Source organism: Heterocephalus glaber, unplaced genomic scaffold, assembly GCF_053883595.1.
Source record: "Heterocephalus glaber isolate CG9 unplaced genomic scaffold, H.glaber_assembly_v1.0 deba00001060, whole genome shotgun sequence".
In the NCBI taxonomy this organism is placed as follows: domain Eukaryota; kingdom Metazoa; phylum Chordata; class Mammalia; order Rodentia; family Bathyergidae; genus Heterocephalus; species Heterocephalus glaber.
This window is the reverse complement of record NW_028258185.1, coordinates 2,034,152-2,059,981: the sequence shown is the minus strand read 5'-3', so window position 1 is coordinate 2,059,981 and position 25,830 is coordinate 2,034,152. Positions and strand designations below refer to the sequence as shown.

The 25,830-nt window shown below is 46.9% G+C and overlaps 1 protein-coding gene across 1 annotated transcript; it reads right to left on the bottom strand.

The window, feature by feature from the left end:
• Nucleotides 1-12,155: 12,155 nt before the first annotated feature.
• LOC101711556 (keratin, type II cytoskeletal 72) lies at nucleotides 12,156-23,376 on the bottom strand. The gene is made up of 9 exons (XM_004872693.3): nucleotides 22,918-23,376; nucleotides 21,303-21,517; nucleotides 18,870-18,930; nucleotides 18,340-18,435; nucleotides 17,745-17,909; nucleotides 16,964-17,089; nucleotides 14,130-14,350; nucleotides 13,480-13,514; nucleotides 12,156-12,691 (listed from the first exon to the last, which is right to left on the bottom strand). Exons 1-9 carry the CDS (start codon nucleotides 23,374-23,376, stop codon nucleotides 12,501-12,503), a joined length of 1,569 nt encoding a protein of 522 aa, XP_004872750.1. The 3' UTR covers nucleotides 12,156-12,500.
• Nucleotides 23,377-25,830: the final 2,454 nt, after the last annotated feature.

The window sequence follows — 25,830 nt, the reverse complement described above, 5'->3', positions numbered from 1 at the left end:
AAATTCCTTGACCTGGGGATGATAGACATAAAGTCCCAGTCTCCAGTGAGTCTGCAGACCAGTGAGAGGAACCTGCACCACAAACTGAATCCAAGGCCAAAGCTCCAGAGCAACAAAAGAGCATTGCTGACAATGGGAAGGAGTTGTGCTGAAGGGAGTGGCTAATTTTGTTGAAAATTGTTAGGTTTAGGACTAAAATGTTCCCCAAAAGTCTCATGTTCAGAAGTGAGCCTTTTGGAAGGTCATTGGATCATGAGGATGCTATACTCGTCAGTGGATTAGTCCATTGATGAGTTCACAGCTGACTATGCTTTTCAAGGTGGGGCCTGGTTAAAAAAGCTGAGCCTGGGATGTGACCTGGAAGGGAACACAGTATTCTTGTCCCTGACTTCTCCTTTCTGTCTCTGCTTCTTGGCCACCATGGCACAAGCAGCTCTCCTTTGCCATGTTCTTTCTCCACGTTGTTTCTACCTTGGAGCTTGATGACCATGGACTAAACCTACTGAAACTTTAAGCCAAAATAAACCCCTCATCATTTAAATTGTGGATGTCAGGTATTTTATCACACCAATGGAAAAGTGACTCATACAGGGATTTGTAGGCACCTGCAGAAGGCTGGGCTTATATCCCCAACAGCACTCATCACGGGGTCTGGCTTAGAGTATCAGAGGTTGAAGAAGTACCTACACCAGTAGTAGCAACGGTGTCAGCAATAGTGAGTGTCATGAGTGTCACAGAAATAGTTCACATCACTTCCCACATGCAAGGAATGGTACCAAGTTACATGGGTTATCTAGTTTAACCATTGTATTACTAACTTTATTTGCAGTTGAGGAAGATGAGATTTAGTGATGTTAAGGCACTTGTTTAAAGTCACTCAGCTAGTAAGTCAGAGCTGAGACTGGAGTTCAAGTGCACTCAGCTTCAAAGCCCACATTCCTAACCTATTGATAGAGTTGAAAGCTAGAGGCAAAGATGCAGAAATTTCCTGACAAGTGGGTTCAGTCTCTCATTCTTATGTTCCTCTTATGGTTCTGAGATAAGTATAGTGTGCAGGAAAGGAGAAGTTTCTATGGAACCAGGGCTGTGTCACATGGTTGCTCAAGATTAGACATTACTCTCGGGTTCAGAGAGAGTCAGCCAAAACAGAGGCTGGTAGAAGGAAGGAAGAGAGTCACCTTCAGGATGAGCTGCTTTACTTCAAAACCCCATAGTTAGCCCTTCACTGCAGGCTCCAAAGGGAAAATAAACTTTGTCCTAGTTATTTGCATCTCAGGGCCTGAATCTTTCACACCTCCACTGCCTGGCTGAGTATGAGCCCCAACCTGGCAGGAGAGCTATGTCTTTTATGAGGGACCTTATAGCACAGCATTTACAAAGCAAGAAAGGCTGGACCCTTGAGGCTGGAGGAGATATAGGGTAAGCAAAACACAGATTCCCAGATGCCCAGGAAAATGCTGCAGTATAAACTGAGCCCATCCACTCTCAGATATGACAGGTTGGAAGAGCCGAGATAAGGGCTGGGTATCCAGGCACGCTTGGGTTCATCCCTAAAACATTTCCTGAAGCCTCCTGTGCTAGGAGTGGTCAGTGACGGTGAGATGATAGTGATGGTGGTAGAGAAGGAAGAAGTGGAGGAAGGAGAATTTCCCCCAGAACAGAGATGTGATTGTGGCGCCACAGAGGTCCCCTCCTAACTACCCTTTAACTATTCATCATGCTCCACATAATGGCACTCATATAAGAGTGCCCAAGGCCTGAAGAGACCAATTCGTAAATGATTCATTGCAATTGTTATAATTTTATCTCTACATGCCTGTATGAGATTATGGGCATAGATGAGTGACATGAAAAAACTATTATTAAAACTCTGATTTTTAAAAAAATTACCTTAAAACATGCAAAAAGTTAATCCTAACTCTTCACTAATCTTGAATATAAATAAGCAAATAGAAGCCCTGGGATGAGGTTGGGAACTGGAGGATTGACCAGCCTGGCATGTGCACAGGGCATCCCTAATACAGCAAGCTACCCAGGTTGACCACAGGTGGCTCCCTTCTCCCTGAAGACAGTGAAGAGTCATGGGAGAGGCCTGGGGTGGAAGCAGCTTTGCAGAGCCTGGGCTTCAGGTAAAACACAGGCTTTGTGCTGCCCGAAGAGCACCACGGGTGATGAAGGTATCAAAGGGAGCCCTGAGGAAGCTGAGTCCATTGTGCCACAATCTGCCCCCTCTTGGTTTAGAATATCCCTGGGTGTTAAGAATCCCATTCTACAAAACACAAAATAGAAATCAGGCTCAAATGGGACATCATAACGATCCCAAATGGATACAACCAAGGTCATATCTACTTGGTTCAAAGATGGATAATGAAGATCATTTCTCTCTAGCCCTTTGGTCTTGTGACTGTCCCTGGGCACAGGACAACAGTTGAGGGAACAGATTGTTTAGATCAAGCTCCTTGATGGAGAAAGGAAGATGCTCAAAGGATAGCTGACTCTAGGATGGCAAGACCTAGGGTCAAACCACAGCACCTTAGAGCTGGGCAGGACCTAATGCCAGTTCTCTGCTTTCCCTTAGAAAATGAGCTTGGAGCAGAAACTTGACTCCTTCCACCCGTCTAAGCCAGTAAGAAAGGAGCCTGCTTTCCCCTTCCTCCTAGTCCAAAGCTAGCTAATTACACAACAGAGTTTACTGCTCTTCTCTGGTTCTTTCCATGCCCCCTCACCATGCTCTTCACTTTCCTGACACGAACTGCAGCATCAGGGATATGCACGGAGGAGGGTGGGGGGCTGCTGTAATCTGGGGCTCTGGACACAAGGGCGGGATATATGGAATGGGAGAGGATGTGGGGACAGTGAAACAGAAGGTTCCAGGTTAGCAGCAAGGGGAAGGGGCAACTCTGCGCACAGAAGATGGGGGTGTGCATCCCAGAGAAGGCGGCTGGGAGTACCTCCATACCACTGGGCTGAGGGGTTGTCCAGAACTTCAGACTTTAGGGTTACCACCTCGATAGTTCTGGAAACACCTGGATGGCTGATTACCTGAACATCACAGTCATATTGGAGAGAGCAGAGCACCAAGTTTCCCAGTCATTCTTGGGAATCACAGAAGTCACTTCTCTCCAAGACGGTCAAAAGGAAAATGCTCTAGCCATTCCCTGGTGCCTCTCCATCTCCCCTGCCCCTCACACTCCCTGATTTAACTTGGGTTCCTCTGATTATTCAGAAAGCAGTTGGCTGGTGGCATCAATTTAAATTTAGTTCCACTCACGCTTACTAAATGTCTACTCCTTGCAAGAATGATGCTGAGTGGCATCCCAGACAGATGGCCACTATGGTCAAGATGCCTATTTCTTGGTGCCACTTTAGTGTACAACACATCATGCAGTGAGTCTCTCTTAGCGACAGTGGAACAGAGGATGTCAGTGATCTGAGACCTGGCAGTTTCCCTTAACTGCTGATCTCATGGAACTTTCTATAGCACTACTGGGAGCTGCCTTTCTGCAAACACCATCTCCAAGTCAAGGGCCTACTCTGCTCTCCCAACCAGCATCAGCATCTTCTGCCTCTTCTGCACAACCCAGATCAAAACCCTACATCCCACCATTCCTGTACAGCACTTTGGTTTCAATGAGGAAGAGGTGCAGATGCAGCTGTTTGCCAGGGTGCAAGGCTGGATGGAGCCCCACTTGCTCCTCACCATATCCTAGTGCTGGACACAATCAGTGTGTACCTCTAGGGCAGGCCCTGGCCAAATCCCAAGGACAGGCTTGTGTTATATGGGGGAGTCAGAGCCTCTGGTCAGATTCCTCCTGCTTCCCAAGAGGGTCACCAGCATCTCCTAGCTCCCCCGAGCTCTCACCCTTGTCCACACAGCAGCCCGAGTTCTGTCTCCCAGGGCTCTGGGCTCCTTTCTGAGGGTCTGGAGGAAAATGAGGTCCTCAGCTCACAGCTCACCGATGTCCTGTCCACTGGGAACCCTAACGGCCCAGCCTTCCCCTGGCTTAGGGGTCTGTAGACTAGCTTCCATTTTCCCAGCCTGAGTGTCCTTTGCCTTCAGCAAACCCTGGCCTAGTCCTCACCACATTCCATGCTCATTTCTCTTTCTTCCTACTCATGCTCCTACTCCTAAAACCTTTGTGACTAGACAGGCCCCTGGACTTTACTGTAAACAAGCACTCTTCAGTTCTCTTTGTTAAAAGTATTCCTCTTTTTAAAAGAAAACCTTTCTGAACCCTTTGCAACTCCACCCACCGCTTACCCAGTTATCACAGGTTTCTTCCTCTCAGTTTGAGCACACTCAGGTATGTCCGGGCAAGCACTGTCTTGCTAGGGAAAGATGAGATTTCTTCCCTTTGCCCATTTCAAAACACCACCAGGCCCCCGGTCAGGGATTATTTCATCCATCTCCTTATTTCAGGCCTCCCATCCCACCCCCATTCACTCTGGAAAAAACATGTGCAAGATATTTTCTGACCACCAGCCTACTTTATTGTATGATTCCTTCTTGAAGGAGAACAGAGAGGTTGGAGGGGGGAGATGCCTTAATCTTTTGATCGTGACTGTGAAGTTTGATGCCCGATTTACTTCTTCCTCTGCCCATTTGCAAAATAAACAAACTGGGCCATGCGGCAGCCTATAATTAGGCCACATCATCACAAATGACATGCTGTCTATCCCCTATCATCCCTGTCCAAGTGGGAAGGAGAGGCTCAGCCCCATCTCAGCACTAGGGAGATGCTGTAGTGGTGGGCCAGGCCTCGATGGCACATGCCTTGGGTGTGTGTTGAGGGAGTGGCCAGGCTCCTCCCTGTGCCCACATTATAACCGAGCTGGCTGAGAATCCTAGGAATGGAGTTAGGAAGGAGACAAAAGGGGAGACACCCCTGGGTGAGACAGAGGCCCTAGGGGCCTGGACCACACAGACAAGGTGGGGATTGAGAGGAAAACTCCTAAAAGCAGAAAGTCAGGAAAGAAATGGAAGAAATAAGAAGTGGATATTGAAGAAAGGGAGCTTGGAAAAGCTGGGTCCATGGGAAGGGCAGGCTGGGACTGAGGGGAGGGGCTATAAATGTGGAGAGAATGGAGACTCCACCCCTAGCCTACAGGCAGAGCTGAATTGAGCCCTCCAAAGTTCATGAAAGACAAGTCCATGCAGCCCCAGCCTGGAATGGAAGGGGCAGGTAGCCTGCTGACTATAGGAACCTCTTCCTCATTCCTGCGGAGTGAGGGGCCCTGAGCATTACCCCTAACAGAGCAAACCTGGCATGGAATTCAAAGCTTGAGGAGGGGGCATCAAGGGGAACTTGATGAGGGGCACTGCTCCTGGGACTCAGAGTCAGAGAGAGTCCTCTCGATGATCCTCAGAAGCATTCATACACTCCTCAGCAGAAAAGGAGGCGAGGGACACAGATTCCAGGAGACCATGCCCCATCTCCCCTGGGATCCCCAAAGAGGCTACTGGTGTTTTATGGCTGGACACCAAGGTATGATTCCAGCTGTGGGGTCAAGAGGAAGGTTGTGAAATGTGGCAGGAGCCTGCAGAGCTGGGGATGAATGGAAGAGCAACACCCCAAGAGCAAGGGTCTGAAGTGAGAACCATAACACAAGGACTGGGTCATCCTGGCTCCCCAGTGAGGGGAAAGGAGCAAGGTTGGGGGCCGCATGTCACAGAAAGCAGCAAGGACAAGGCTCCAAGGAACCAGCAGCCATGGTGGGGGTGGCTCCTGGAGGGCCAGGGAGAATGCAAACCTGCAATGGAGCAGGAAGCTGGCCAGGCAGGAATGCCCTGGTGGCAACGTGAAGCTGTCATTTGTCCAAGGCTCACAGTGCCTTGGTTGCTGGGCCAAGCTCTTGGCACATTTTAACTCATTTTATCCTCACACCAATCCTGGGAGAATATGACTCTTGTTTTTCCCACTTGACAAATGAGGAAACAAAAAACAGGGAGACTGAGTTGCCCAAGCCAATTATAAGTGCCAAAAGAAATGTTAGCAAAAGGACTCAGAACCACATGTCATGACCACAAGGTGGATGACAACTATGGCCCCCTTCAGTCCTGGATGTACCACACTACTGTTCAGATCTTGAGCTGAGGGTGGCTTTAACACAGAACCTGCCGCTTCACCTTGAGTGTCAGCAAGGAGAATCTAGAATCCCGGCAAGCTTGATCTAAAAGGACTGGCGTAGGCATCCCTGGGCAGATAGATGCACAGGAAGGAAGATGGAAGGTTTAGGCCACAGCCTCCTAACATGGGCCTGCATCGACACAGGTATGAGGGGGGCCAATGGGGCCAGCTGACGAAGGAGGTTTGTAGGAGAGGGAAGACCCTGGGCACAGCTGTGTGTGCCAGGAGCCTGCAGAGCTGGGGTTGAGAAGGAGAACGACATGTGGATGCATTTGCCAAATGTGGACATAAGAGCTAAGGGACACTGCAAAATAATTGTCCTTCATGCAACTGTCATCTTGCAGGAACACAAGTGATGGACTTTTGGAAGAGAAATTGGAGGCAGCTGGCAAAACCCAGTTTGAATCCCAGAGCAGCTACCCAATGGGACCTACAGTGTCCTCCAGAAGCTCCCTATTTCCAACAGTTCGTGTCCCTTTTACTTCCTCCTCTAGGAAGGCTTTCTAGACTTTCTGTGTTCAGCTCTGCTGCTTTCCTTCAGCCTAGTCATCTGCTGCATGAGACAAAAAGGGCTCCCTTGCAGCCAAGGCCAGAGTTTGCATACCATGCCAGTGGGCCTCGGAGAGGGGAGCATTACTGAATTACAGGGCTCTTGCTCCTAGGACCTGAGGAGCAGCACCAAGGTTCTCAGGTTCTCCCTGAGAAAAAGTTGTCTGAAGGGCTAGTCTAACTAGAGGTGAGCAGGTTCAGGCAGCAGCGGCAGCAGCCCCTGCCCCCTCCTCCCTCCCAGGAAAGGAGAACTTAATGAGGAGAGGGAGGGGAGAGAGGAGTCAGGGCTCAGGCAACACGGAGGCTGGGGCCAGCCTGAGCATGCCAGGGAACGAAAAAGCATATCTTCCAGCTGTCTGCTCCACAGTCCCACGCAGGGGCACTCTCCTCCATAGGAAGCCTTCTGTCCAGGGCCACAGTGAGGGAAGCTGCAGTACCTAGAGTCGCTGGCAGAGGGCAGTGTGTGCACAAAATAGAGGCACCCAGGAAGGTTTGCATCTTTGGAAATGGGCGGCAGTGACTGGATGGAAAGGCACGTGCTTCAGGAAACAGATCCAGTGTCCCCCAGCCCTCACTTATCCAAGCTCTGCAAGGCCTCTGAGCAAGTCCTGCTTCTGTCACCCCCAAGCATGAGCTGGTGCACAAACAGGATTTAATGAGAGCCATGCATTGCAAAACAATGTTTTGGCAACAAGGGATGGTGTATACCATGGTGGTCCCATGGAGTTATAATGGAGCCGGAAAATCCATATCACCTGTGACACCATAGGCATCATAGGACAGGCATTGCTCACATGTTTGTTGACACTGGTGTACCCAAATCTCCTGTGTTGCCAGACATACAAAAGTGTAGTACCCACAAGCATGTACAGTAAGCAAGACTAGGTAATGATAATAAATGACCATGTCACTGGTTTGTGTATTTACTATACTGTTCATCATTATTTTAGAGTGTACTTCTTCTACTTATGAAAATCAAGTACTGTAAACCAGTGGCCATGGTACTCCAGCAGCAGCCTCTGTTGCATCAAGAGGCCATGTCGAGCGACTGACCCAGACCACCCAATGATGAGGTCACCTGGCCATACTTTTCTCCAAACATCCTCATCATTAAGAGATGCGAAACAGTAATCCTAACAGAAATCTGTTGATTTCTGGAACACAGACTGTGTTCCAGGAACTTTTTCTTCCATGATCTCTTTTAATATTCTTGGCTGTCCTCTATGGTGAGTCCTTTAACAGGTAAAGGGGTGGCAGAGCTGGGAGCATAGACTCCAGAATCAGACTGGGATCCACCTCCCACCTCTGCCATTTGGTCTCGGTGTGACCCTTCAGAGCTATTTATTCCCTCTGAGCCTTGGTACCCTCACAAGTGAAATGAAAGCATAACAATTTCTCCTTCTGACAATAATTCATATGCATCTGGCAGGGGAATGAATGAGCTGCCAACAGAAAGTGCTTAGACAGTGTGAGAAGGATTTCTGGCATATAGAAAGTGCTCAACAATGTCCAGCTTGTATGAATCCTGTTGTACAAGAGAAAGATCTCACACTGGGCCACAACTGGCAAGGAGAAGAGCTAGAACTTGGAGCCAGGTGTATGACTCTTCAGCCAGAATGTCAGACCCAGGGGGGGACCATTTGTCTGACTGTCCTGGCTTTGGCTAACCCCATTTAGCATCTGTCTAGGACAAAAGACCCTCAATTTGGGCAATAAATTCTATAAACGCACAAATGCGCATAAAACACTGATTTATTAACATATGTTTCATCACTTGTATGTTGGAGTCATGAAGGTGCGTGTGTGTGTGTGTGTGTGTTGAGCTTTCTTCTCTGTGGCAAATGTATGCTGGCTGCCAACTGTGAGCCATACTTGAGGATCCTGGAACCAGAGGACAGGACGGGGTAGAGTGAGGGCATGGGTGTGCGAACAGCTGCTATGACATCAGGTAGGTAAAGAAACCAACTACAACATGAGCTAGAGAATGGTGCTGCAAGTGTGAGGCCCCAGTGCAGTCCCCGCTGCTCCTCAGTGCTGTGAACAGATTGTTCAGCTCTCAGGGCCTCACCTTGCTCACCTATAGAGTAGGGGAGGGAAGGAATTGTTGGATCCGCAGCTAGGATGTTTCTCCTCCATTCACACTAGATGGCTGGATGGATTCCGCCTGGAGGGACCACGTGCCACATGAGCATGGTAGGGGGAGCATGTTAGCCTGGCCAAAAAGTCTTCTAATAAATGGGGAATGGAAGCCCTTGCTTGAGGAAATCATATCTTCAAAGTTTTGTGGATGAGAAAACGCTGGCTTGCTTAGGGAAAGTCTGGAGTGTAAAGACTGAGAAAGATGGTCAAGGAAAAGGGAAAATGAGCACTTTTATATAAGGCTTGCACTTGAAAAATAGAAGGATTTTGCTCAAATGAACTGTGCTATGTGACAGAGATACAGACATTCCTGCATTAAAAACAGATGGCTAAAAAGAACACTTTTGGGTCAACACTCAAAAATCAATATCCTTCCTATACACGAATAACAGATTCATTGAGAGAGAAATTGGAGAAACAATTCCTTTCACAATAGCATCCGAAAAAATGAAATATCTAGAAATCAATCTAATGAAGAAAGTAAAAGACCTCTGCTTTGAAAACTACAGCATTCTGAAAGAAGAGATGGAAGAGGATATAAGAAAATGGAAAGACATCCCTTGTTCTTGGGTAGGAAGAACTGGTATAGTGAAAATGGCCATACTTCCAAAACTGCTATATAGATCATTGGATCCCGATTAAAATTTCAACAGCATATTTCACAAACCTAGAGAAAACAATCCAAAAATTCATTTTGAACCACAAGAGACCTAGAACAGCAAAAGCAATTCTAGGCCCCAAAGATAAGGCAGGGGGAGTCACAATCCCCAACTTGAAACTCTACTACAAAGCCACTGTGATAAAAACAGCATGGTACTGGCAAAGAAACAGACCTGAGGACCAGTGGAACAAATTAGGAGATGCAGAAACAAGGCCAGACACACTCAGCCACTTCATCTTTGTCAAAGGAGCCAAACACCCTCACTGGAGGAAAGATAGCCTCTTGAATACATGGTGCTGGAAAAACTGGGTTTTAACTTGCCAAAGATTAAAACTAGACCTATATCTCTCACTATGCATGAAACTAAAATTGAAATGGATTAAATTCTAAATATTAAAGCAAAAACACTAAACCTGATGGAAGATAGATTAAGAAGACATTGGGATAGGCAAAGACTTTATGAACTAAACCTCAGTCCCCCACAGGCAGGAACTAACACAATCAACAACTGGGATCTCATCTTATTAAAAAGCTTTTGCACAGCAAGAGAAACCACCAACAGACTGAAGAGACAAGCCACAGTGTGGGAAAAAATTTTTATCAACTGTTCCTCAAAGATCTACTATCTAGAATATATAAAAAACTTAAAAAATCAGACCCCCCCAAATATAAAGACCTAATTCAAAAATGGGCATCTGAAATGAACAAACATTTCTCAGGTGAAGAAGTAAAAGCGGTAAATAAACATATGAAAAAATGCTCAACATCACTGGTCATTTGTGAGATGCAAATGAAAATAATGCTGAGATTCCACCTCATCCCAGAAAGAATGGCTGCTATCATGAAATCAACTAATAACAAATGTCGGTGGGGCTGTGGGGAAAAAGGAACCCTTCTCCACTGTTGGTGGGAGTGTAGACTGGAGCAACCATTGCGGGGTGTGGAGATTCCTCAAAAGACTAGGATTAGAGGTCCCATTTGACCCAGCTATTCCCCTGCTGGGTATCTTCCCAAAAGAGTTAAAAACATCATACCACACTGATATATGCTCACCCATGTTTATAGCGGCACAGTTTGTAGTAGCTAAATCTTGGTTAACAGCCCAGTTGCCCATCAACTAGTGACTGGATAAAAAAGATGTTGTTTTTTAATAAAATGGAGTACTACTCAGCCATGGAGAATGATAAACCAGAGACATTTTTAGGTAAATGGATGCACATTGATGCCATACTCTTAACTGAAATAAATAGAACCCACATGTGTAAATACTGAATAGTTTTTCTGGTGTGAGAAACTGAAAGTGTAAATAAGGACCAAAATGTATAATAGATAATGTGAAATAGGAAGAAAAAGGTTCAAAGGGGAAGGGGAAGTGGGAGGGGTGGGGGAAAGGAAAGTAGGGAAAGAAAAAAATGAGAAAAGAAGGAAAAAATGGAAACAAAGCTTTTGTAAATAGGGAGGGGTGGGGGGGTGGAGGGAGGGAAGGGGAAGGGGAAAAAACAAGAATCAAAATACATCATATACTTGTACAAATGGCCAATGATGAATGTCATCTTAATGTATACCTAAAATGTACCAATAAACTTATGGAAAATAAAAATAAAAAGAGCACCTTTGGGTCTCTTGGCTCCTTATTCTGCTTAATTTTCTTCATAGCACTTAACACTACTTGACATTGTATTGTATATTGTATATTATTTTCTTGGTTGCTTGTTTTACTCTCTCCACCAGTCTGTGAGCTCTCTGAGGTCTGGGACACTTTTGTTTATTCTGCTGTCCCCAGTACCTAAAATGCACAGACCTCACACTTGAGGGGGGAAAAGAACTTGGCAAAAGAAGAAGAAAGCAGGGCCACTGTGGGGGCATGGGGTGAGGAAGTGGGAGGTAGCAGAGAGGCATGAGGAAAAAGAAGGAATGGCCACTCTGGCAACGCCAGGCAGCGAGTGGAGGAGAACACAGGGTTTTCGAGAACCTGAGCCGTAAGCCGTGTTGAAGCTCCACCTTCTGACAGTCCTGGTTGTAAGACATCTGGAGGGGGCAGCATCATCCTTATCACAGAGCCATGTGACACGAGGAACAGAAGCACTGAACTGGCCCAGAAGCTGCATCAGTAATAAATCCAGCTCTTTACCACATTCAGCTTCCACCCAATGCCCACCTAGAGAGCAAAGGTCTACACAGGGATGGGGACTCAGAGGAAAGCAAGAGTCAGACCAAGAAAAGTTAGGACAATGCAAAGGTCAACATCAGGGCAACAGATTCCACACTGAGGACCAAATGGTGCTGTTTTGGATTGGTTTGTCTGCAAAGACCCTTGCTGAAATTTGATCCCAATGTGGTGGTGGTGGTGGGAAGTGGGATCTTTGGGAAGTGACTGGATTGGTGGATTGATGTTTTACAAGAGACTTCGTTAGCTCTCTCTTGAGAGTTGTTAGAAAGTGAGCCTGGCATCTCCCATCAGTCTCACACACACACTCCTTCCCTATACACCAGCTTCTCCTTTCTGTTTCTCTGCCACCATAAGACACAGTTCAAGGCCCTCACCCAAAGCTAAACAGACACTAGCACTGTGCTCTTGGGTAGAACAGCAAGCCCATATTAACCTATGTTCTTTCTAAATTCCCCAGCCTCAGATATTCTGTCATAGCAACATTAAACAAACTAAGACAAATGGCAGCGATCATTTATTGTAGAGGTAGAGAACTGGACACAATTTCAGTCAGAGGACAAAGAGAACCCTTTGGCAGGGAAGGTCCCAAAAGGCACTGGGCAGAGGGGCTGGCAGCTGGCTGCAGGGAAATACCCAAGGTGTGTGCATTAGCTCTGCATGTGGGGCAGTCACCCAGTGAAAGATGACCAGGAAGGAAGCCAGTGAGAGAGCCCATGACTGGCCCTCCTACATGAAAGGACAACACAGAGAGGGGGTGTGATTGTGATTGTAGTAAGAGACAAAGCACTTCCTGGCCTGGAAAGGGCCCAGGGGGAGGAGAGGGAAGTGGTTGGGCTCTGCAGTCTTCTGCCTGTCATCTGGAGACCTTTTTGGTTACACAGCTGCTGCCTGGGGTCTTGCCAAGAGGATCCTTGAGCTCTCTGACACAGTTGCCTTTGGTCTTGACATCCACAGCAGCAGATTTGTAGCTGCAACTGCTCGAGGCGCCAAAGCCCACATTAAAACCAGCCCCTCCTGTGCCTGCATTAATGCTGCTGATCACCGCTGGAAAGGGTGAGAGAAGACCCCAGTCAGCCTGCCCCATGGCAGAGGCTTTCCTGGGGCATCCCAGACCACTGCCTTAGCTCTGCCCTGTGGTGGTTCCATGTTGAGATATTCTCTTTCTTGCATATCTTGCACTTTCTGAGAGGTTCTTATGAGCACTGATCACATGGCTTCATTTTTCATGTACTCAGCCAGCCCCATGTATTTGACCTTTTCCTAACAGTCTGTGTCAATCTGTTGATATCAGACTTTAAGATCCTAGCAGACAAAGCTCTATCAGTGAGTTTCCCTGTGGATAGGACAAAATGAAGACAGGTACTTCATGAAGAGAGGACTTCTATGCTGCTGCTGCTTAAGGGGTCACAGGGAGCATCCCTGCCTCTCAGTATGCAGCCTCTCTCCAGGACTTAAGCCTGAAAATGGCTGTTTCAGGAGCCTTTTTTTAGTTGTTGGACCTTTCAGGCGTCCCTCAATGCTTTTTCTTATAATCTAGGGACTTTATGTTGGTCCGACCTCAAAAGGAAAAGAATGTAGCCATGAAGCATTGTTCTTACAGCGGCTGCTGGGTGTCACTGGATCTTTCTATAAATTTTACTTTTGTGTTAACGATACTATTGTTCTTCAACCACTGCTTTCCTCTTGCTACTAAAGCCAGCTTCCTTTTCTGGTCTTAAGTCTCCGTTGAGCCCTCTCTGTGATTCTGCTTTCTTTTTTGTATCATAGAATTAGAGGGACTTAGACTTCTGGTAAAGTGACCACGGTCAGAACTGAGATGTACAGGTACTTACAGATGCTCACGGAATTTGGGTATTCACCAGACATCCTGCAGAGGGAGAAGAAAACAGATAAATCCTCTGCAAACAGTCACACTGCCTCTCCAGGGAGTCACCTCTGGGAATAAGCATCTCTTCTGAGAACATAGCCACAACACCATCTAGGCCTCCTTTCTTCCCACATCCCAGTAGGACCTCTCAGGAAATGGAGGACTGAGGCAAGAACTCTGCTGGAGGGAGTTACTCCCTGTCCAGCAGGGGTTTGGGATTATCTGTTGTGCGGGACAATTTCGTCCCACTCCCCCTAGTGAAGCCATTGACCTTAGGCTATTAGGAATGAGCCCATATCCTCACTATGTCCCAGGCATTGCAGGGTGGCCTTGAACTTGGATGACTCTTAGTGGCCATCTTGCACTCCCCCCCCACCAACCCATACATCTTGACAAGCCAGGGAATGTTCTGTTTCTCAAGCATTGTAACATTAATATCCTCTCTCACAACCTCTGATTTTTACAACTTGGTCCTTCTTGCTGAATAACTTCCCTACCACAAGGCAAGCCCTTTTGCTGGATGGTTTTATTTCAGTAGGGCACCTGAACGGAACCAAACTGTTTGCCTTGGGCTTCCTACTAAACTGCACCATACAGAATGCATGCGCTCCTCACCGGCTCTCCTCGCTCTCCAGCAGCTTACGGTAGGTGGCGATCTCAATGTCCAGCTCCAGCTTTATGTTCAGAAGATCCTGGTATTCGAGCAGCAACCGGGCCAACTCCTCCTTGCCCTGCTGCAGGGCATCCTCCAGCTCATGTAGCTTGACCTGGGCGTCCTTGAGGGCACAGTCTCCCCTCTGCTCAGTGTCAGCGATAGACGTCTCCAGGTTGGAGCACTGAGGGGCAAGGGCATTCAGCACTTTGAGATCTTGCTCAGACAGCCTCCCCTTTTGTGGTCCTGACTGACCAAATGTGGGGGTTTTTTGTTGTTTTTAAAATTTTTATTTTATTTTATCTCATTCCCTCCCTCAACCCCCCTCCCCTCCCTATGTACAATGGGCAAATGTTTTGATTGCCTCCTGGTTGACGTAATCTTGGACATCAGTAGAATTGAGTTAACCCTTCCCCCAACTCCAGGCATAATCCATCCCAGCTCAGGCTTCAGCATCTGAAGTAGAAGCCTTTACCTGGGAGAGTGGAGGGAAAGAGCACCAAGAAGATGGGATACCTGGGTACATGGGCCCAGCCCTGTCCTGCCTGGTCTGAAATAGCAGCTATAAAATTCTAAGGACAACCCTGAAAAAGTCTCCAGGTAGCCATACCTAATGCAGCTCTGCAGTGTACAAGTTGTCTCAAGAGATATTGTAAATCAGGAAGGAGAACAAGGGCTAATAACATTCCTGTTAATCAGATGTCTTTCTAGTAAGCTTACCACACTTAGAGTCTCGCCTCCAGAACCCCACCCCAAATTATATTAAAAGTCAAGGACAATCTTAAAAGATGCTCCTATATAACAAACAGGTTTTATAGATGACACACACCTCTGTTAGTTGGCATCGTGCAACCTGCTGGAGGACACTGCAGATGGGTCTGTGTGCTTGCATGCATCTGAAAGCCCTAGAGCCTTCTTGAGTTTCTTAGTCTGAGTGTGTTCTGGTCACTCAGCTAAGATTTTGATGGGATCTAAGCACCAGCCTTCTCTTTCTGGGGTGTTCCCTTTCTGTGGAGTTGACTTTGCTTCGTGTCAAGGAAAGCAACAGCTGACCCTGATGCCAAATAGGTTTCTAGACTATTTTCAAGCTGGTACTACCTCCTCAGCTAGGCAACCCCAATGCCCACAACCTCAAGAAGATACCCAGGACACAGCTGCCTGACCTCAGAAACTCATATGTCATTCTTGGGACTGTGGAGGTCTAATCATGCAGGATGGTGTTAATAAACTCTGCCACCTAAATTCAGCCACACTGTCCTCTGTCCTTTTTCACTGACCAAGACCCACAGAGTGAACCCAGGGGAATGCCAAAAGCTAACATCTTCTGAACGTCTTGTGAGTTGAGAGGACATGAAATTTTAGCATTCTTTGAAACAAATATCACATGGATTCTGGTACCACCAAATACCAAGAGGCTCTGATGTAGACCTGGGGGCTTCTTTGGTTCAGAAGGCAAGAAGGGCAAGAAAGTCCCTTGGCTGAGGGCCCTCAAAAGAGGCCTGGATAGGGACCAAGTGTTGCAGGATCTCCACATGTTCTCCACAGAAACATCTTCCCTGATCAACAGAGCAGCATTCTGATATGAAAAATGTCATTTTCCAGTAACAACCTCACCTAACCATGAGCACATAGCATTTTACACTGAATGCTGGGAGAGCTTCAAATACCTGTACTTTTCTTGCACTACACAGATCTTGGTTAAACAGATACAACATTTGTTCATTCTCTCTCTCTCTCTCTCTCTCTCTCTCTCTCTCTCTCTCTCTCTCTCTCTCTCTCTCTCTGTACTGAGAATTGAATTTAGAGCCTTCACACTGAGCTACATCCATAGCCCTTTTTTTTTTCTATTTTTCATTTTGAGACAAGTTCTTCACAAATCACTAAATTGTCCAGGCTGGGCTCAAACTTGAGATCCTCCTACCTCATACATTCATATTTAATATTGCTCTTTCTTCTTCCCATTGCCATAAGCCTATTGCCCAGAGAAACAGGGGTGTGTGTGTGTGTGTGTAGGTTAAGGGGATGGGGAATGACAAGGAGGGCAAGGAAATGGGCAAAGATCTGCCCAGAAAGCCAAGATCCTTAAATCCTTGCCCTGACCTCCACAAATTTTGAGTACTTCATGGATTTGCTGGCTTCAGAGCCACAGGTGTGGTGGTGCCAGTGTGGACCCAAACTGTGCACTTCCAGAGAGGGGAGCTGGGTGCAGTGCCCCTGAACAGCACCACCACAGGGAGGGCCACACTAGTGCAGACCCTGTTTAAAATCCACTGTGGATTCTTTCTCCAACAAGGAATCATGTGAAACTCCTCAAGTGGCTCCCTCTACCTACTAAAGGGAATTGGCCCAGCCTAAATCCCAATGCCTGGCTTTGAAGGCTGCCCATAACCTGCTGACTCCTACCTAGTGGTGTCCTCAACTCTCACTGAGTAGCACTTGGCTCCAGGTGAGCAACCTTCCTCCGTGCATATGCGCCAACTCTACCCACTACTCCTGTTGACTCCTCCACCTGGACACTTTCCCCTCCCCTTTACTCCCATCCCAGTGCAAACCCACCACCTACAGAAAGCTTCTCTTGAATCCTCATTCACTTCCAGCCCCTCTGGACCCCTAGAGTACTTACAGAGTATGTAGTGCTGTACAGAACACTATCTTTCCATATACATTCTGATCCTCCTCTCCTGTTAAGTTATAGATGCCTAAGGAAGGAGCCTTGTTTTACCCTTTCCTCATGTTCTGCCTTGTGCAGGTTGGTGCTCAATAAGCCCCATCAGCTGATTCACTTCCTAGAACCCACCTGTTTCTTCACATTCCCTATCTCTGAGTGGAGCCTCTGGATCAGCCGGTTGACCTCTGAGATCTCAGCCTTGGTGAGTTTGAGGTCATCCCCATGCTGACCTGCTGTGACTTGCAGCTCCTGGATCTGAAGTTGAGTGACAAAAGAAGAGAAGCACAAGGCAGTTGAGAACTCACCTGTATAGGAGTGCTCAGCACAGGGAGGGTGACCACATGCATGCTTATTATCAAAGCCATGTCAGCACTAGTGAGGAGAGCCTTAAACCCTTGCACTGGCCTCTACAAACTTTGGGGGAACTCATGGGTTTGCTGTTTTCAGAGGGAAGTTAAAGGGAAGATATAAGGGGAAAGGGAAAGGAAAAATCCATCCTTTTTTCCTGGAGAAGAAGGACCCTCCCTTAGTTCAACAGGATTTTTCTGTTCTCAAATTTTAGAGCATTGGTGGAAGTCTGAACTTCCAGTCTTCATTTTACCAAAGACAGAAACAAGAAGAAAAGCCAAGCTATGTGGATTACCCAAAGAAACTGTGTCAATCTTATCAGGTTATGGCTTGTATGGCCTCAGCCAATGGAAAGGCTAATCCCATATACTCCTCCAGCACAAGCCAAGACTGATCTCTGAGAGGCATTTCAGTGAAGCCTTACTCCAATACACAGTAGGTCTCCACTGAGCTCAAAGACACATGCATACACAATATGCGCACATGCGTGCTCACACATATACATATGCATGATGATAAAAGGGCATTAGCTGTGGTCACTGGGCTTTAGCACACAGCTCACCTTGGTCTGGTACAAGCACTCAGCCTCAGCCTTGCTCTTCTGTGTGATCTCCTCATATTGGACTCGAACCTCATCAATGATGCTGTCCAGATCCAGCTCCCGGTTATTGTCCATGGACAGGATGACGGATGTATCACTAATATGGGACTGCATCTGAGCAATTTCCTGGGGACAGTTGAGGGAGGGTATCCAGTTAGGGGGTTTCTATGTGGGGATCATGTCTCCTGATTCTCCCTGGACAAATTCCCCACTGCCCTTCCCACCCTTCCTCAGTGTTTGAACTCTGTCCCAGCACCAGTGGCTGCCAAGCATGAGAATGGGTACCTTGCTGTTCAGGGCAAAAAAATGGGACTCCCCTTTCCACCAGGTACTCTGGTCTGTCCTACCCTTCTTTCTACATTCTCTTCTTCAACAACTAGCAATCCACCCTCCTGGTGGCAGAATCAAATTGGAACCCTTCTCTTGGCACTCAGAGGACTCAAGGAAGTCACCTTCTATGTTTCCCATCCCTTGATCCATGAATCATCCCAGCCATGGACCACAAGCCACCTGTAAGAGGAGCAGCCTGCACAAGAGAGGTCAGTGAAGTTCTTACCTCTTCATACAGGTACTTGAAGAATTTGATAGCTTCTGTCAAAGAGTCCACCTTGGCCTGCAGCTCAATCTTGTTCATGTAGGCAGCATCTACATCCTAGGAAAAACATGAGGATCAGCTGCCTTCTCTTCCCTGCCCTCCCTTGATCTGTCCCCTCCCCTTCCCTCCCCTCACACTTCCAGAATGGCCGGGAGCTGGGGGATTTAGCCCAGTAGTACCACACCTGCCTACCAAGTGCAAGGTCTTGAGTCCCATCCCCGGTACCAAAAAAAAAAAAAAGGCCAATCCTAGAGAGCAAACCAACATGAGAAGTCCAGCAGAATGCTTGGATGTCAAGTTGCAGATTCTGGGAGCAGCATGCATCCCAGGCAATGGGACTCGGAAGGAGGAGTTGGGAAGTTACAATCTTAAGCACCCTTGTCCAAGGAACTGAGTGATCTGGAGGGTTCCTTTCCTCACCCTACAAACATCAGTGTGCCAGCTTGTGGAACTCCTCTAAGTTTCTTCCAGACCTACTGCACTCTTCTTACCTTCTTCAGCATCACAAACTCATTCTCTGCTGCAGTGCGTCTGTTAATCTCCACCTCATACCTGTGTGGGACAAAAGAAGACACAGCACTGTTACTGAGCTAACTCAGTTCTGCAAACCTTCACTGAGAAGTTAGAGGTCCTTTCTGTGCCAAAACTGTGGGGTGTGGTCATTTGTCCCAGAAGCACACACAGCCTTCCACATGGAGACATGGACAAGGACAAGTTCAAAGCAGTCCATTTGCAGCTCCTCAGATCACAAGTGGTCTGCCCTAAAATGAGTTGCCTGAGAAAGCATCTGTGGTAGAGACGTTATACAGAGTCTACTGTCCCAGTTGGTTTTCACAATTGGCCTCTGTCATGTCACAGTAGAAAGGTATGTCTTTTTAATATGGCATCATGGCCCAGGGTACTAGAGCCTCCCAGCCCAAAGCAAAAGCATTATTCTTACCTTTGAACTGCATGTTTTAGGCATTTCTTATACGCATTTCTGTTCCAGGTGTTCCATTTCTGTTCTTATATACATTTCTTAGAAACTGTGTGTATGTGGTTAGATATTCCTCATATAGCGATATTATCATTTGGGGAAGTAAGATTACTGATCATCTTGTTTAAAGAGATCACCTCTTCTAGCCTTTATTATTGTCAAAAGAATGTATTACAAGACATTTGAGCCAGGCATGATGGTGTGCATCTGTAATCCCAGCACTCAGGAGGCTGAGTCAAAAGGATTGCCACAAGTTCAGAGCCAGTCTGGGCTACATAAGTAGTGAGTTCAAGGCCAGCCTGAACTATATAATGAGAACCTGCCTCAAAAAAACAACAACAACAAAAGACACTTGAAATAGCAAAGAAATTGAATGTTGGTAAGAAATAATGCTAAATAGGTAAGCAAAATGTGACATATACATACTAGGAAGTAGTATTAAGTCTTAAAGGAAGTTCGTCAGTATGATACCACATGGAAGAATCTCAAGAGCATTATGCTGAGTGAAATAAGCCAGTCATAAAAAAACAAATATGTATTATTCAGCTTATATAAGGTTCTAAAAGTAGTCAAAATCATAGAAACGGATTGGTGATTTTCAGGAGGAAGAAAAAATGGAGAATTACTGTTAAATGAGTATAGAATTTCAGTTTTGTAAGATAAAGAGTTATGGAAGTGGCTGGTGGTGATGGTTGTGTAATATTATGAGTCTATTTAACATCACTGACCTGTACTTCTAAAATGGTTAAGAAAGCAAACTTTATGCTATGTATGTTTTACCACAATAAAAAGTTTAAAAAACACCTTAGTGCTAGAGAACAGCTCCTTTTTTCCCATATACCTAAACATAAGCAATGTTTTCCAGCTCTTTTCTTGGCCCTAAGACTAGTCTCTGGTAGCCCCCCACCCTCCAAGATTTGTTTTGGTTTTGTCTTATTAAAATCTTAGTACTAAAGCTCATGGAGAAACAAGAGGCTCTTCCATGGCTGCTCAATGAGTGAGCGGTAATTCTGGAACTCTGGATGTTTACCCTCCAGAGACAGCACAGACCCTGCATACTTCTGCCCTGTACTGTGTCTGGCCACCCTCTTCTTTCCAGGCTCTGCTTTGATTGCCACTTGAGCTCCAATTCCCATCTTAATTCCACTTATCTCAGTTCACACTGTATTCATTTCCACTATGTTCTTTAACCTATCCTCACAAACCGCACTCTCCGAGGTCAGGGGCTATGTCACCTCCTCCTGTGGGGTCTCCATGCAGAGCTCACCCAAGGTTCTGCTGTGAGGGGACTTCCGAATAGGGATGGGCAGGCAGACTGAACATGCAGCAAGAAAAAGAACACAGCTCTGACCACCTCCACCCCATGAAACTGGAAGAAGCCACCTATTCCTAGAAATCCTGGCATCTTCCAAAATACTAAATCAAACTACACCTAGATTTTTCTTATTTTCTTATGATTAGCTCAATTCAGAGAGAGAGCCAATCTCTGATTTCAAAGACATTTCCATTTTATTCTTTATAAAGAGCATAAAATTAGTTTTTCAACATAAAATATCTCTTTAAACTTCATTTTTGCTCAGTTTTAAAATTTGTTCCGGGATTGGTAGGGTGTTGTTTCATATTTTAGGAGCTGCCAAGGGAATCTCACGCCAGAGGAGCTCAAAGCCTTTTGGTGTGTCTATCTGGCATTGATCCAATTCTCTTTCCCCTATTCTTCCATTTCCAATGCCAGAAATCCAACACACATTTCTTACAATTTTGAGCCCATTCTGGGTAGATCCATTGCTTTCCTAAGTCTTCTTCTATTTGGATGTCCCTCCCTCACCTATGGGAAAGGAAATAGTGACGGTCTCAGCGAAGGCTCTAAGAAGGCAAAACTTCTGGCTGGCAATAGAAACCTCATCTGAAATCACACCCTTCAGTACTATTTTCTCTGCCTCTTGCTCACCTCTTCTTGTAGTCCTCCACTACATCCCGCATGTTCCTCAGCTCCGATTCTAGCCTCACCCTATCCCCAGATAGTGTCTCCAGCTGCTTCCGAAGGCCGCTGATGTGGCCCTCATAAATGGGCTCCAGCTTCTCCCCACAGTTGTTCAGGTCCAGCTGTTGCAGCAGCTCCCACTTGGTCTGCAGCACCTGGTTCTGCTGCTCCAGGAACCGCACCTGAAACCCAAAGGTGGTCATGACCCACAGTCCCCATGCTGTTGTCTGTCACGAACAGGACAGGATGGAGCAAGGCTCATTAGATACTATATTCAGCCAGAGTAACCTGCTCATTTGGGTCTCCAAGACAAGATCCAGCCTAAAAACAAACAAAACAGGAAATGGGCTTAAGCAATGATGTCATCCACCTCTGCCTTGGTGAGTTTCATGTGACTGAGGTGACTTCTCATTCTAGATTCTGGGAAACAGAGCAGAGGACAAATGGACCGGGAAGTCACTCTGGTAGTTAGGATGCTTTGTCTCGTGGAGACTGAACTGCTCTTGGTTGGTTGGGTTTTTGTTGTTGCTGCTGTTGTTGTTGTTTAAAGCAGGTTCTCCCATCTAAGGTTCCTCACCTTAGGCCCTTGCCAGTCACCAGCATTCCTCTTCTTGCCTGTCTCTAAGCTTGGGGGACAGAGGAAACATGTACAGGAACAACTATTTTTGAAAGAAGAAAAGGATGGCCTCTGTCCTCCAAAACTTTAGCTGTGTTTCTCCTGCTCCTGGTCTAGCACCTGCAACCACCTCACTCCTCTTCCCCACATAGTGGTGAGCCAGACAGTCCACCATCCAGCGCTCCATCAACTTGGGCTCATTTCTAAGTCTCTTTCTGTGTTAATCTCCTCTTCTTCAAGGCAGAGATCATGGATTGTGCAGTGATAAATGTGTCACTTGGGGCAGCACCAGGTGCTGAGTAATGTCTCCATAAATGTCAGCTATTGTCATTATTATTACATCTGTCCCTTTATCACCACTCATGATCTAGCCCTGTTTCCTCAGTGGAGACAGAAGCCCACTCCTTGCCTCCTCCTCCCTCCCTGGTGTCACTGCTACTCAACCTCCAGAGACATCTTCCCTGCTACCCCATTTCTGGGCACACTCCCCCAACACCTAACTTCACATGCTTTCCTTTAAAATGCCCCATGAGCCCCAACCTTCAATTTTGTGGCCCTTTTCTCCTACCTCCCCTGGAAACCTGCCTGGCTTACACACTCACCCTCTTCCTACCATTCTAGTCCTTCCCCATTCACCTTTTACATCCCCTGGCTGTGTCCCTCTAGTGCCTCTGTCCTAGATGCATGTCCCCATTCTTCGTGTGGTACAGGGAGCCCACAAGAGACCCATTCCACAGGTCTCCTGCCTCTGGGGGACCCTTTCCCTTCCCAGCATCTTGTGAGAGTCTCCTTTATTGAGTGTGTGCCAGCCACTGCTGTAAGCACTACAAACATCCCAGGTGGTCCTCCTTAGAACACACTGAGGTATATTGTGCCCATTTTATGAATGAGGGAATGCTCCAGTTCCACTCAGCACGCTGTACACTGGAGCCCTATCACAGGCATAGGCGGGGGTAGAGGACCCACCTTGTCGATGAAGGAGGCAAACTTGTTGTTCAGCGCCTTGATCTGCTCCCGCTCCTGGACGCGCACCTTCTGGATCTCGTGGTCCAGCTCCACGTTGAGGGGGCTCAGAAGACTTTTGTTGACAATGACCTGAGGGATGCCGCCGGGCGGGCACACTGAGGGACACGCGGGCCCCAGCCCCGCCCTGCCGAAAATGGTGCCCACAAAGCCTCCCGGGCGGCCGCCACCCACGCACCCATGGCCCAGGGAGAAGCCACCGCCCCTCTCGGACCCCGCGCAGCGCGCCTGGCGCCGGCTGCCCCCGAGGCTGAAGAGGCTCCGGCTGCCGAAGGGCGCAGCGCCCTTGACCCCGGCCTTGAACGAGGCACGGCTACTGCCGAACCGGCCCGAGAGGACTGCGGAGCAGCCGCTGAAACCCAGACGCTCCCCGCCGGCGAAGAGGGTCAGCTGGCGGCTCATGCTGGGTGATTCCGTGCGGGTGGTCAGGGCCACTGCCGCTTTCGCGGGGCTCTGCCTTTAAATAGGTCTGCGCGGCCAGCAGACTGGAGTCAGCCTAATTTGTATGTGGGGAACACCTCTGAGATCCCTTGGGTTCTGCATTTCGGAAATTACCATCCACTCTCCAAGATTTTTGTCTTTTCCTCCTGCCCTGTCCATGAATCCCCTATAAAATGGCCTAGAACCCTGCATTTTCTTTCCTGACCTCCTGCATTATAATAATTTAGCTACCTTATCTCCACGTACTGCCCTCCAATTACCCTGCTCCTCACTGCCAAGATCTTCAGTGCAGAATTCCAGTGGGGTTGGCCTGGGGGTAGTGGAAGCATATGGAAAAGCCCAGGCTTCCTATCAGATTGAGCCTTCCTTCTCCTGCTCCCCAGACTTCAGCCCCGACCTTGGCACCAGGAGCTTCCTGGATGATTGTGAAATAGACTGGTGCTTAGGACAGGGCACATCGCCCGACCCTGGGCTCTCCTCTGGACCCTCATGGGTGGCCAGATGGTACTTGGAGGTAACTGACTGACAGTTTCCACTTGGCCAATCACAGGACATAATAACAACCAAGCTGTTTACTCCTCAGGGAACAAAGTTGTGGGGACATCTGTGAGTGGCGGAGATGGCGCCAGACACAGATTGACAGATAGAGGAGTTTAGGATGTCCCCAGTAGGGAAAGAGTAGACTCTGTGCTGTAGGAGAAGGAGGGGCTGTAGTCCATTCCCTCTGGAGAGGAGAAGCTCATATGCTTTTCATTATTTCATGAAATTCCCTCACATTCACCCCTGTTTTTAGCCAGATTTTTCCCTACAAGGACAAGAAAGTTTACTAATTCTGGTCATTGAATATAGAAATGCAAGGAAATGATTTGGATTGAAAGAGGAGCATCCTTATATAGCACTGATTACAAAAGGAGTCTTTGGAGTTATCTTTTTTTCTGGAATCTTTCTAAGAAGCTCAGATACCTGTCCTTCTGGGGCCAGGGGTCTTCAGGCACAGGAACCAGGTAAAATGACCTTTTCCTATCTTTCCATGAGGGCTTCACTGTCTGAATGAATCAGGGGCTCCTCAACCCTGCCATTGCCTTTATTACAGATGATGCCGAAACCGAAGTGACACATACAGGCTTCAGAGGTATTGAATATGTGGGATGCGAGCAGATCAAAGGTGGCTGAGGCCTGGGAGGAGAGGCTGTCATGGCACCTGCCTCTACCAGCAGCTTACTGTGTCACCTCAGGCCCTGGTAACCACCTCTGCCATTCGTTCTTGGGTTAAAGCCACCCCATTATGGGTAGACTAAGCCAGAAACATCAGCCTTTAAACAATGTGCTACAACAAAAGGATAAAACCACTCTAAGCGAGGCTTGCAAATGTGCAAGTTAAACTGGGTCTCTTTTGTCCTGGAATACTAGTTCTTGGGAAATTAGCAGATATCGTGTGGGGAAGAAGCTTGAAGATGCATTCTGTGCTGGGTTTTGAACAGTCAAGCAGGTGTCTTATTGTAGAACTTCTAAGAGCTATTAATATCCTTAGTATTAGAGGATTTTTAGGGCAGTGAAACTATTGTGTATGATGTTATAATGGTGATACATGTCATTATATATTTATCCAAACCAATAGAACGTGTAATGCCAAGAGTGAGTCCTAATGTAAACTATGAACTCTGGGTGATAATGTATGTAGATTCATCAACGATAACAGATGCACCACTCCAGTAGGGGAGGCTATTATGTGTGGGCAAGGGATATATGGGAAATCTTACCTGCCTCTCAGCTTTACTGTGCACCTAAAACTGCTCTAAAATGGTTAAATCAGATAGATAGATAGATAGATAGATAGATAGAGAGATCAAACTAAACTGTTGTTGTTAACAACACAACAAAAAAGATATTTAGTGCTTTCTGCTGTACCAAAGGCTGATTTTTTAAAAACTCAATCTTTTTTTCATGCAGGGACTGGAAAAATGAAACTATGACTAATGTATTTTCTACTTTTTCATATTTCTAATTTTAATATGAATATATAATTTTTATACATGAGTTATCTCAAAATTCTAGTATCAGAAATAAAATAGTATTATAGATTACAGATAAAACGTCTCCCAGAAGTCTCGCATGTGTGAAGGGTGATTTGATCTCAGGGTACTATAGTCATCCATGGATTCATCCTCTAATGAGTTGACTAATTCATGTGCTCTTAGGAGGTGGCTGGTTGAAGGTGGGTCACTGAGGCTGTGACTTGGAAGACTGTATTCTTGTCTCTAGCTTCTCCCTTCCTCCTCTGTCTTTCTGCCAGGAGGGTAAGCAGCTTTATTCCACCATGCCTTTCTGCTATGCCATTTCTGCCTTGGAGCCAACCAACCATAGACTGAATCCTCTGAAAATCATAAGCCAAAACAAACCTCTTGTCCTTTAAGT